The sequence below is a fragment of the Leuresthes tenuis genome, unplaced genomic scaffold (genome assembly GCF_036924035.1).
Source record: "Leuresthes tenuis unplaced genomic scaffold, fLeuTen1.0.hap1 SCAF_24, whole genome shotgun sequence".
In the NCBI taxonomy this organism is placed as follows: domain Eukaryota; kingdom Metazoa; phylum Chordata; class Actinopteri; order Atheriniformes; family Atherinopsidae; genus Leuresthes; species Leuresthes tenuis.
Window position 1 is genome coordinate 3056421 of NW_027325378.1, and position 12087 is coordinate 3068507.

At 41.0% G+C, this 12087-nt stretch overlaps 2 protein-coding genes across 2 annotated transcripts; both read left to right on the forward strand.

The window, feature by feature from the left end:
- Positions 1 to 3598: 3598 nt before the first annotated feature.
- Positions 3599 to 6096, forward strand: LOC140284860 (B-type lectin plumieribetin-like). Its single transcript, XM_072378863.1, has 3 exons — positions 3599 to 5365; positions 5520 to 5613; positions 5704 to 6096. Exons 2-3 carry the CDS (start codon positions 5524 to 5526, stop codon positions 5962 to 5964), a joined length of 351 nt encoding a protein of 116 aa, XP_072234964.1. The 5' UTR covers positions 3599 to 5365; positions 5520 to 5523; the 3' UTR covers positions 5965 to 6096.
- Positions 6097 to 6409: 313 nt separating this feature from the next.
- On the forward strand, positions 6410 to 8037 carry LOC140284488 (B-type lectin plumieribetin-like). Its single transcript, XM_072378356.1, has 4 exons — positions 6410 to 6434; positions 7289 to 7321; positions 7435 to 7528; positions 7619 to 8037. Exons 3-4 carry the CDS (start codon positions 7439 to 7441, stop codon positions 7877 to 7879), a joined length of 351 nt encoding a protein of 116 aa, XP_072234457.1. The 5' UTR covers positions 6410 to 6434; positions 7289 to 7321; positions 7435 to 7438; the 3' UTR covers positions 7880 to 8037.
- Positions 8038 to 12087: the final 4050 nt, after the last annotated feature.

The following is a 12087-nucleotide window of genomic DNA, read 5'->3' on the forward strand; positions in this document are numbered from 1 at the left end:
TGACTATAAGGCTCACCTGACTATAAGGCGCACCTAACTATAAGGCTCACCTGACTATAAGGCTCACCTAACTATAAGGCGCACCTGACTATAAGGCACACCTGACTATAAGGCTCACCCGACTATAAGGCTCACCTGACTATAAGGCTCACCTAACTATAAGGCGCACCTGACTATAAGGCTCCCCTAACTATAAGGCTCACCTAACTATAAGGCGCACCTGACTATAAGGCTCACCTGACTATAAGGCGCACCTAACTATAAGGCTCACCTAACTATAAGGCTCACCTGACTATAAGGCGCACCTGACTATAAGGCTCACCTGACTATAAGGCTCACCTGACTATAAGGCGCACCTAACTATAAGGCGCACCTGACTATAAGGCTCACCTAACTATAAGGCTCACCTAACTATAAGGCTCACCTGACTATAAGGCTCACCTGACTATAAGGCTCACCCGACTATAAGGCTCACCCGACTATAAGGCGCACCCGACTATAAGGCACACCTGACTATAAGGCTCACCTGACTATAAGGCTCACCTAACTATAAGGCACACCTAACTATAAGGCGCACCTGACTATAAGGCTCACCTGACTATAAGGCTCACCTAACTATAAGGCGCACCTGACTATAAGGCACACCTGACTATAAGGCTCACCCGACTATAAGGCTCACCCGACTATAAGGCTCACCTAACTATAAGGCACACCTAACTATAAGGCTCACCTAACTATAAGGCTCACCTGACAATAAGGCGCACCTGACTATAAGGCTCACCTGACTATAAGGCTCACCTAACTATAAGGCTCACCTAACTATAAGGCTCACCTGACTATAAGGCGCACCCTCAATTATGGGATCCATTTCTGTTCATTATGTTGCAGAAAAAATTGAATTGTTTCTCCTATGCTTTGTTTCTCTTCTCTTTCTGTGTTTTTTGTCTACATATTACCTCTATTTGAACCTGCTAATAACCAAGTGACACTACAGACACCCCCCTGATTAAGCATGCATTCTTCTCACTGAGTCACATGCACATTGTAGCAGAAAAATAGCAACTTTGGGGCAAAAAAGAGCTGTTGACTTTTAGTTTTCTACATGCAAATGATGTGACTCACATCTTAATGGGTTTTTCTCATGTCTCAGGAAATGAAGACAACAAGGTTGGAGCACTGCAGAAAACTCAGCTACAACAGTGGAGCTCCAACACTTCTGGCTGTGTCTACTGGCTAAAAGCACCGTTCTTAACACATTTAGCTTCATTACAGTATATCACACAAGCTGCAAAAGTCAAGTGATTATTAGGTTTAATTGTTATTTTAGCTGCAAGAACGCTTCCATCCCCAGTTTAGCTTCTCCTGTGCTCTGATATATTTGTTCCTTCTCTACTCTTTACGTTACTGTATCACAGACTCAATAAAGGTCTAATAAAAGAGATAAAAACTCAAACGTGTCAGATGTGATTAGCTGGAATTTCATCCACAATAACACAACACTGTATGTTGTACTCACAGCCAAACTGTTATATAACTAGATAAAAAGCAGTGAGAATGCCAAACCTTGCTCCACCCCCCAGTTTCGGTGTATAAAGACATGAATTTACTCTTGTTTTTCACGTCTTTGCCTGATCAGCTGTCTGACTGCAGTCAGTTCATCATTGAGGCCATAAACCTCAATGATCTGAAACAACCTCAATGATCTGAAACAACCTCAATGATCTGAAACAACCTCAATGACCTGAAATAACCTCAATGGCCTGAAACGACCTCAGTGATCTGAAACAACCTCAGTGATCTGAAATAACCTCAATGACCTGAAAAAACTCAGTGATCTGAAACAACCTCAGTGATCTGAAACAACCTCAATGACCTGAAACAACCTCAGTGACCTGAAACAACCCCAATGACCTGAAACAACCTCAGTGATCTGAAACAACCCCAATGACCTGAAACAACCTCAGTGATCTGAAACAACCTCAATGATCTGAAACAACCTCAGTGATCTGAAACAACCCCAATGACCTGAAACAACCTCAATGATCTGAAACAACCTCAATGACCTGAAACAACCTCAGTGATCTGAAACAACCTCAGTGATCTGAAACAACCCCAATGACCTGAAACAACCTCAATGATCTGAAACAACCTCAGTGACCTGAAACAACCTCAGTGATCTGAAACAACCTCAGTGATCTGAAACAACCTCAATGACCTGAAACAACCTCAGTGACCTGAAAAAACTCAGTGATCTGAAACAACCTCAGTGATCTGAAACAACCTCAGTGACCTGAAACAACCTCAGTGATCTGAAACAACCTCAGTGACCTGAAAAAACTCAGTGATCTGAAACAACCTCAGTGATCTGAAACAACCTCAATGACCTGAAACAACCTCAGTGACCTGAAACAACCCCAATGACCTGAAACAACCCCAATGACCTGAAACAACCTCAGTGACCTGAAAAAACTCAGTGATCTGAAACAACCTCAGTGATCTGAAACAACCTCAATGACCTGAAACAACCTCAATGACCTGAAACAACCTCAGTGACCTGAAACAACCCCAATGACCTGAAACAACCTCAGTGACCTGAAAAAACTCAGTGATCTGAAACAACCTCAGTGATCTGAAACAACCTCAATGACCTGAAACAACCTCAGTGATCTGGAACAACCTCAATGACCTGAAACAACCTCAGTGACCTGAAACAACCCCAATGACCTGAAACAACCTCAGTGATCTGAAACAACCTCAATGATCTGAAACAACCTCAGTGATCTGAAACAACCTCAATGACCTGAAACAACCTCAATGACCTGAAACAACCTCAGTGATCTGAAACAACCTCTTAGTTCAGTCTTAGTTCTCATAATTAGATTATAAGATGGTGCAATATCTCTCGTTGGGATAAATTACAACATCACACATGGATTCCTGGTCTTAAAATCTATTTTCGTCTTTTATGTGCTGATGATGGCTGAAATCTAAAGGTACATTTTTTTAACTAAGTTGTCCTGACAGAGAGAAACAGTTTTTATACAGGACAAAAAGTAAGTATTTAAGTAAACTTTATTTGTACTTGTACTTTCACAGAAAAAAAATCCACAAAGTGCTTTACAATCAAATACATGAAAATAATTATAAGAAAACGCCACCAATAAAACAAATGAATAATTATAAAATCATAAAAGACGACAAAAACCACAACAAGATGAAAATAAATAAAATATAGGTGGAGACATGGGTAAGTTCACAACTAAAAGCTTGCTTAAATAAAAACGTTTTCAGCTGTAAATTGGGCTCATGTGAGCTCTTTTCTTCGAGAGTTAGAAGCCGTGCAGCTGCATTCTGTACAGTCTGGAGACGATCCAGGTCTTTCTTATCAAAACTGATAAAAAAGGCTGTTACAGTAGTCTAATTGGGAGGAAATAAAAGCGTGGATTAAGTTCAGCCTTTGAAACTAGTGACTTTAATTTGGCAATGTTCCTCAGGTGAAAGCAGCAGTTTGCTGCTCTAGAGATATTGCCAAATCTAAATTGATACCTAGATACCCAAGACTAGGCTTAATAGATCAGCCTAGATCCTTATTAATGAATTGGTTAATGTTTGTCAAACAGTCCATGAAAGAAGTCAATTTGTGCAGCTCAGCAATTTTACACGTACAGTACAGCTGGATATCAGCTGCATATAGATGGTACGACACGTTTCTGTGTTGCTTAATTATATTACCTAGTGGGAGTATATACAGAAGGAGGAGCATAGGCCCCAAGATCGAGCCCTGGGGCACCCCACAAGACAATTCAGCAGAATCAGACATAATCTGATAAACACAGAGACTGAAAGTTCTGGCTGACAGGTAGGGATGGGAATTGTTAAGAATTTAGCAATTCCGGTTCCATTATCGATATCGCTTATCGATTCGATTCCTTATCGGTTCCTTATCGATTCTCGCCCAGTTATATATAGTACAAATGGCTTTGGTTGCAGTAACACTTTAAATTCAAGTATGCACCAATATTTTTTGTATTTTCGCCTCTGTCATTTTACTTTTCCCTGCCTCGATGAAAGGGGCAGCTGCAGGTATGTGGGAGCCTGCCTCATTCTTGCAGTCCTCGTCAACTAAATGTTAATATCAGATGGAAATTATTCATACAGTATGTCGCTAACATTATTACAATCAACAGGACCTGGAAGGTTTACGTTACCTGGGACTTTTGAGAAGGAAGACATTCGTGCAAAGTGACTGCATGCTATGTGGTCAAATCTTTCAGCATTTTGGAGGTATTTCCCCCCTTTGATGTGATCACAGCTCTGCATGTGTTACAACTGGCCCTAGTTTTGTCCTTTTTGGTGAAATATAACCAAACTTTGGAGCACTTATGCCTCGACGCCATGTTGGAAACATTCTGAGCCAAAATACGAAGCGTGCAAATGCGTCAGACGTCAGCAGAACCTATAAACGGGATCGTTAGGCAGGCGGATTAACGATTCCACAGAATCAAACTACTGGGAGCCGGCTCTCGATTCCCATCCCTACAGACAGGTAAGTTGAGTACCACTGTAAAACAGAACCAGAAATTCCAACCATGTCGTGAAGTCTGTTGATTAAAATATTGTGATCGACAGTATCAAAAGCAGATGATAGCTCTAATAAAACCAAGACAGTGTATTCCACTGAGTCAACTGCCAGCATAATATCATTTGCAACTCTTAAAAGTGCAGTTTCAGCAGAATGCCTTTTGCAAAAGCATGGTCTTCCAGATAAAGTGGGAGTTGTTCTGCTACCACTTTTTCTATGAACTTTGACTTGAAAGGAAGTTTGGAAATTGGCCTAAAGTTGACCTAAAAAAAGGAGAAGGCACTCTTCTCTCTGACCCGTTCTTGCTCCACCCCCAGAGCTCCAACACTTCTGGCTGTGTCTACTGGCTAAAAGCACCGTTCTTAACACATTTAGCTTCATTACAGTATATCACACAAGCTGCAAAAGTCAAGTGATTATTAGGTTTAATTGTTATTTTAGCTGCAAGAACGCTTCCATCCCCAGTTTAGCTTCTCCTGTGCTCTGATATATTTGTTCCTTCTCTACTCTTTACGTTACTGTATCACAGACTCAATAAAGGTCTAATAAAAGAGATAAAAACTCAAACGTGTCAGATGTGATTAGCTGGAATTTTATCCACAATAATACAACACTGTATGTTGTACTCACAGCCAAACTGTTATATAACTAGATAAAAAGCAGTGAGAATGCCAAACCTTGCTCCACCCCCCAGTTTCGGTATATAAAGACATGAATTTACTCTTGTTTTTCACGTCTTTGTCTGATCAGCTGTCTGACTGCAGGGGTGTAACATCCAAACCTGTAAGTATGCCACACATTTAAACCAATAGATCATTTTACACTTTTAATGTAGAGTTATTTCCGGATATTTTTCTTTTGAATGGACACAACATCACACATTTCTTCTGTTTCAGAATAATGAGCAGGAACTAATCACACATTTCTTCTGTTTCAGAATAATGAGCAGGAACTACTTGTCCAGAAATGATGAGCTGCGTAGGGGGGACTACCTGATGTCGAACAACCAAAGCTGGAAGGCTATTTTTCAGGTGCTCAAGACATTTGTCAGGAAGCGTGCCATATGAGCAGAAGACATGCACACTGATTACACAATAAAATCTCCTCTTTTCTCCCTGCAGGATGACGGTAACTTTGTTGTCTACGGTTGGAAGCCTGTGTGGGCATCAGACACTTCTGGATCAGATGCCAGCCGCCTGTGCATGCAGTCAGACTGCAACCTGGTCATGTACAACCAGGACGCGACTCCCAGGTGGAACACAGGCACTTGCAGATCCCCACCTAAAATGTGTCGTCTTCTGCTGACCGATGATGGCAAACTGGAGGTTTACCAGGAGGGCAAACTAGTCTGGAGCTCTGAGATTTCCAAGGGCGCGAAGTGATGGCCTAATGTGGCATTACAAATGTCTCTGACCTCTCAGCATTTTAAAGTAATCTTTGCAATTCTCTGGAGGTCGATTATATTGTAAAATCTGCAAAATAAATAAAACCTTTAAGCTTTCTGTCTAATATCACACGTTGTCTTTGGTGTTTTGTTATGACATAAATACTTTTTTATGTATATTTTTTTACAAATGTCTCTGACCTCTCAGTGTCAGGTCTCACAGAGGCTCTTAGGTTTTTTGTACATTGTCTTGTCACTTCCTGTTTTATTTTGAAATTAACAACTCCTCTCGTTTCCGGTAACTTGCCCTTCCTCCCGTGTCATGTGTCTCATCGTCTTCCCTGATTCCCAAAGTGTTTCCACCTGTTCCCCTTGGTTCCTCAGGTGTATTTAGTCTGCGTTTCCCTTGTCTCGTTGCCAGTATGTTGAATTGTTCTTCCTCCAGCCTCCAAAGTGACCAAAGCCTAAGTATACCAAGATCTTGTTTATTAATGATTTCCTCCTTGAGATGATTTTCTGTTGTAAGTTTTTGCCATAGTCATAGATTTAGTCAAGTGAAGTTTTGTTTGTCGTTGTCGTTTTTCAGTAGTATCTCCGGTAGAGGAGTGTCTTTGATTTATAACTATAACGTTCAAAGCAGCTCCATTAGGAGTCTCTTTTTGTTTATTGAGTTGTTAAAATTCTACAGAGCCTCCGACGGTTCGGTGAGTGATAAGTTTATTTTTATAGTCTCACTCTTCTCCCCATAGGTTATCGAGGAGAGTGAGTTAGTAATTTATAATCTATTACTTTGCTCATCAAGTGACTATCATTATATGAATAAAATCTGATTATTGATACTACCCTGCGTCCAGTGCTTTCACGGATCGTGACACTCAGCATTTTAAAGTAATCTTTGCAATTCTCTGGAGGTCGATTATATTGTAAAATCTGAGAGCAAAATAAATAAAACCTTTAAGCTTTCTGTCTAATATCACACGTTGTCTTTGGTGTTTTGTTATGACATAAATACTTTTTTAATAAAACCAAGACAGTGTATTCCACTGAGTCAACTGCCAGCATAATATCATTTGCAACTCTTAAAAGTGCAGTTTCAGCAGAATGCCTTTTGCAAAAGCATGGTCTTCCAGGTAAAGTGGGAGTTGTTCTGCTACCACTTTTTCTATGAACTTTGACTTGAAAGGAAGTTTGGAAATTGGCCTAAAGTTGACCTAAAAAAAAGGAGAAGGCACTCTTCTCTCTGACCCGTTCTTGCTCCACCCCCAGTTTAGGTATATAAAGACATGAATTTACTCTTGTTTTTCACGTCTTTGTCTGATCAGCTGTCTGACTGCAGGGGTGTAACATCCAAACCTGTAAGTATGCCACACATTTAAACCAATAGATCATTTTACACTTTTAATGTAGAGTTATTGCCGGATATTTTTCTTTTGAATGGACACAACATCACACATTTCTTCTGTTTCAGAATAATGAGCAGGAACTACTTGTCCAGAAATGATGAGCTGCGTAGGGGGGACTACCTGATGTCGAACAACCAAAGCTGGAAGGCTATTTTTCAGGTGCTCAAGACATTTGTCAGGAAGCGTGCCATATGAGCAGAAGACATGCACACTGATTACACAATAAAATCTCCTTTTTTCTCCCTGCAGGATGACGGTAACTTTGTTGTCTACGGTTGGAAGCCTGTGTGGGCATCAGACACTTCTGGATCAGATGCCAGCCGCCTGTGCATGCAGTCAGACTGCAACCTGGTCATGTACAACCAGGACGCGACTCCCAGGTGGAACACAGGCACTTGCAGATCCCCACCTAAAATGTGTCGTCTTCTGCTGACCGATGATGGCAAACTGGAGGTTTACCAGGAGGGCAAACCAATCTGGAGCTCTGAGATTTCCAAGGGCGCAAAGTGATGGCCTAATGTGGCATTACAAATGTCTCTGACCTCTCAGCATTTTAAAGTAATCTTTGCAATTCTCTGGAGGTCGATTATATTGTAAAATCTGCAAAATAAATAAAACCTTTAAGCTTTCTGTCTAATATCACACGTTGTCTTTGGTGTTTTGTTATGACATAAATACTTTTATATGTATATTTTTTTACAAATGTCTCTGACCTCTCAGTGTCAGGTCTCACAGAGGCTCTTAGGTTTTTTGTACATTGTCTTGTCACTTCCTGTTTTATTTTGAAACTCCTCTCGTTTCCGGTAACTTGCCCTTCCTCCCGTGTCATGTGTCTCATCGTCTTCCCTGATTCCCAAAGTGTTTCCACCTGTTCCCCTTGGTTCCTCAGGTGTATTTAGTCTGCGTTTCCCTTGTCTCGTTGCCAGTATGTTGAGTTGTTCTTCCTCCAGCCTCCAAAGTGACCAAAGCCTAAGTATACCAAGATCTTGTTTATTAATGATTTCCTCCTTGAGATGATTTTCTGTTGTAAGTTTTTGCCATAGTCATAGATTTAGTCAAGTGAAGTTTTGTTTGTCGTTGTCGTTTTTCAGTAGTATCTCCGGTAGAGGAGTGTCTTTGATTTATAACTATAACGTTCAAAGCAGCTCCATTAGGAGTCTCTTTTTGTTTATTGAGTTGTTAAAATTCTACAGAGCCTCCGACGGTTCGGTGAGTGATAAGTTTATTTTTATAGTCTCACTCTTCTCCCCATAGGTTATCGAGGAGAGTGAGTTAGTAATTTATAATCTATTACTTTGCTCATCAAGTGACTATCATTATATGAATAAAATCTGATTATTGATACTACCCTGCGTCCAGTGCTTTCACGGATCGTGACACTCAGCATTTTAAAGTAATCTTTGCAATTCTCTGGAGGTCGATTACATTGTAAAATCTGAGAGCAAAATAAATAAAACCTTTAAGCTTTCTGTCTAATATCACACGTTGTCTTTGGTGTTTTGTTACGACATAAATACTTTTTTATGTATATTTTATCCATTAACATTTAACCCATTTTATTTCAGAGCAGACTGCTACAGATTCTATGTTAAAACATGTGATTTGACTCGTGGTCTGTGAGACTTTTTCTGTGGCAGGAGCCTCTGATCCCACGTTTTTACAAGGTATGATCATAGGCTACTCTTTAACTTAAGTGTTTTATTTATCAAGTCAAACCAGTAAACCATCACTGACACCTAAACGGAAGAAAACCAGGTCCCAGCGGGCTGAAGAGAAGCAGTGATGGACTGTGGATGGATGAGAGTGATATTCAGAGATGAATCACCAAGGAGACGATGCAGGAACTTTAGTTTGGTGCAGGTCCAGTGAAACATATAAAGAAAACAGGCACTTTTTCACAATAATTGATGATATAGGGGTAATGTCAGGTAAATAACATGAGGAGATGGCAGCCTTTTCCTCTGCAGTAAATCCACAAGTGGAGATTGAAAACTTAGGACACAGAGTGGATCTCACTCCATCAATCAGTGATTTTTCAGGGTAATCTTGCCACAGAGTGTTCAAACTTTTCTTTAGGAAGGACATATCGCCTCAATCACACGGCCAGCAAACAGTCTGAGTCTCAATCCGATTGAATTTTATGGTGGAAAATGAAGGAAATGGTCCGTGACGAGGCTCCAGCCTGCGAAGTCGATCTGTCAACTTCTGCATAAGAAAGTTGGAACCAGCCTCCACGCCTCGAAGAACTCAAGAGGTCTTAAAAGCCACAGAAGGTGCAACAAAGTGTGAAACAATTTTAATGTATTACTGGAAAAAACACTGCTGGGAAATACATTTTAGCCTTTTATGTATGTTTTACATACATTACATTTGAGGCAGTTTTAAAATCTTTAAATAGATGCCAAAGAACTCCTTGTGATCAGTGCTCAGTTCTCAATAAATGTGGCCACTTTAGGCTTCCTTACTTCCACTTTTCATGTTTTTTTCTCTTTCTATAGTGAAAAACAGCCACTAAAGTCCAATATAATGAATGAAATCACGTGTCAGATCCGTCCTCTTAAATACTGTAGCTGTGGTTTGATTTGAATAGCCGCCCCCCCGCTCTATATTTAGAAAAGATTTTCACCCTGTGCCAGAAAAACAAGCCGAGCTGTTACAACGCTGACCGGTCATGGTCATGTTGGCGCTCGTCCTCCCCTTGTTATCGCTGCCGTTTCTGGTGTCCTAGATGTGGGTCGTCTAGACAACGTCTGCCCGGCTCTGCTCCTCTCGTTGTGCCAAGAGTAAATCTCATTAACACCAAGAGGGCTCGTTGGAACAGGGGCTCACTGTGAGCACCAAGGACTAAAAATAGAGAATAAGGATGATTACTATAAATCTGTGATTACATCTGAACTGTTAACCTGGGCTGTTTCATCCCCACTGAAGAGCTGGCGGTGATGGGCGACAACATGGGGTTTATCCTTTACATATGGAGCAAATTATCAAATGCAAATACAAAGCATATCCTCAGTATCACAGCTTTTGCTTTGGCTGTGTTACACAAACATAGCCACCAGATGGCGAACTGGTTTTATAATGAAAAGGTGAAGCAATAGATGGCTTCTTACTTAGATATTCAAACTACGTACCATATTCTTTCTTTCTAATTGGGCTAAAAAGGGATAGACGTCATGTAACTGCAACACTGTGGCAGATTTTCAGTTGTTTTAGAGCTGATTTTAACTTGGATAAGTCTAAAATAAGCCTTCTAAATCAAAGTATTGTCTAAAATGAGTTGCCGGTGCATTTCTCTGCCTCTGCAGAAAACAGGAAGGATATAAAAGAGTATCTGGGAGGTTAAACATGCGGCTTTTATTCTAAAATACTGAGTTTGTCATCGTGTTGAGCGACACTGGAGGAATAAAAACATCCTTTGTGCCACTTTGCATCAGGCTCGAAAGGTTAAATGACTCAAATGTCATTATGAATGGAGGAAATTCCTTTAGTTGTAAAGTCGTATGAATCTGGACATAATAAAGTTAATCTGGTTCTTAACAGGGCTTAAAAGTCCTTAAATGTAACCTCAGATGAACAACAACATCATTGATTATTGGTTCCACAGCTTGCTTTAGTTCTTTGAGGGCTTCAGAGAATCGTTTATCCAGAACTCTCCTTTGGTCCTTTGACTGGATCTGCAACACCTTCAGGTTGCTGTGGTCTTTCCTTCTGCTTCTTTCTCAGCTATCTGAGGATTTGATCTGCTGCTGTGTTTGGGATCTTTGTCCTGTTGATGAGCCAGTTTCAGCCCAGCTTTAGCTGTGGGACAGATGGCCTCACATTTGACTCTAGAATACTTTGGTATCCAGAGGAGTTCATGGTGGACTCAATGACTGCAAGGTGCCCAGGTCCTGTGGCTGCAGAACCAGCCCAGATCATCAGCCCTCCACCACCGTGCTTGACAGCTGGTATGAGGTGTTTGTGCTGATCTGCTGTGTTTGGTTTCCTCCAAACGTGCTGCTGTGCATTAGGACCAAACATCTCCACTTTGCTCTGGTCTGTCCAAAGGACATTGTTCCAGAAGTCTTGAGCTTTGTTCAGATGCAGCTGTGCAAACCTAAGCTGTGCTGCCATGTTCTTTTTAGAGAGAAGAGGCTTTCTCCTGCAGCCCTTCCAAACAAGCCATCCTTGTTCAGTCTTTTTCTAACTGTGCTGTCATGACCTTTAACCTTTAACATGCTAACTGAGGCCTGTAGAGTCTGAGATGTATGACCTTTAACCTTTAACTTGCTAACTGAGGCCTGTAGAGTCTGAGATGTAGCTCTGGGCTTTTTCACCTTGGGGTGACCTTTAACCTTTAACATGCTAACTGAGGCCTGTAGAGTCTGAGATGTAGCTCTGGGCTTTTTCACCTTGGGGTGACCTTTAACCTTTAACATGCTAACTGAGGCCTGTAGAGTCTGAGATGTATGACCTTTAACCTTTAACTTGCTAACTGAGGCCTGTAGAGTCTGAGATGTATGACCTTTAACCTTTAACATGCTAACTGAGGCCTGTAGAGTCTGAGATGTAGCTCTGGGCTTTTTCACCTTGGGGTGACCTTTAACCTTTAACATGCTAACTGAGGCCTGTGGAGTCTGAGATGTAGCTCTGGGCTTTTTCACCTTGAGGTGAACTTTAACCTTTAACATGCTAACTGAGGCCTGTGGAGTCTGAGATGTAGCTCTGGGCTTTTTCAC

Excerpts from the sequence above, each read along its gene's own strand:
- LOC140284860 (XM_072378863.1), top strand. The coding sequence starts at position 5,524 with ATGAGCAGGAACTACTTGTCCAGAAATGATGAGCTGCGTAGGGGGGAC. Across the intron at positions 5,614-5,703 it reads GCTGGAAGGCTATTTTTCAG|GATGACGGTAACTTTGTTGT; the intron begins GTGCTCAAGACA and ends TTCTCCCTGCAG.
- LOC140284488 (XM_072378356.1), top strand. The coding sequence starts at position 7,439 with ATGAGCAGGAACTACTTGTCCAGAAATGATGAGCTGCGTAGGGGGGAC. Across the intron at positions 7,529-7,618 it reads GCTGGAAGGCTATTTTTCAG|GATGACGGTAACTTTGTTGT; the intron begins GTGCTCAAGACA and ends TTCTCCCTGCAG.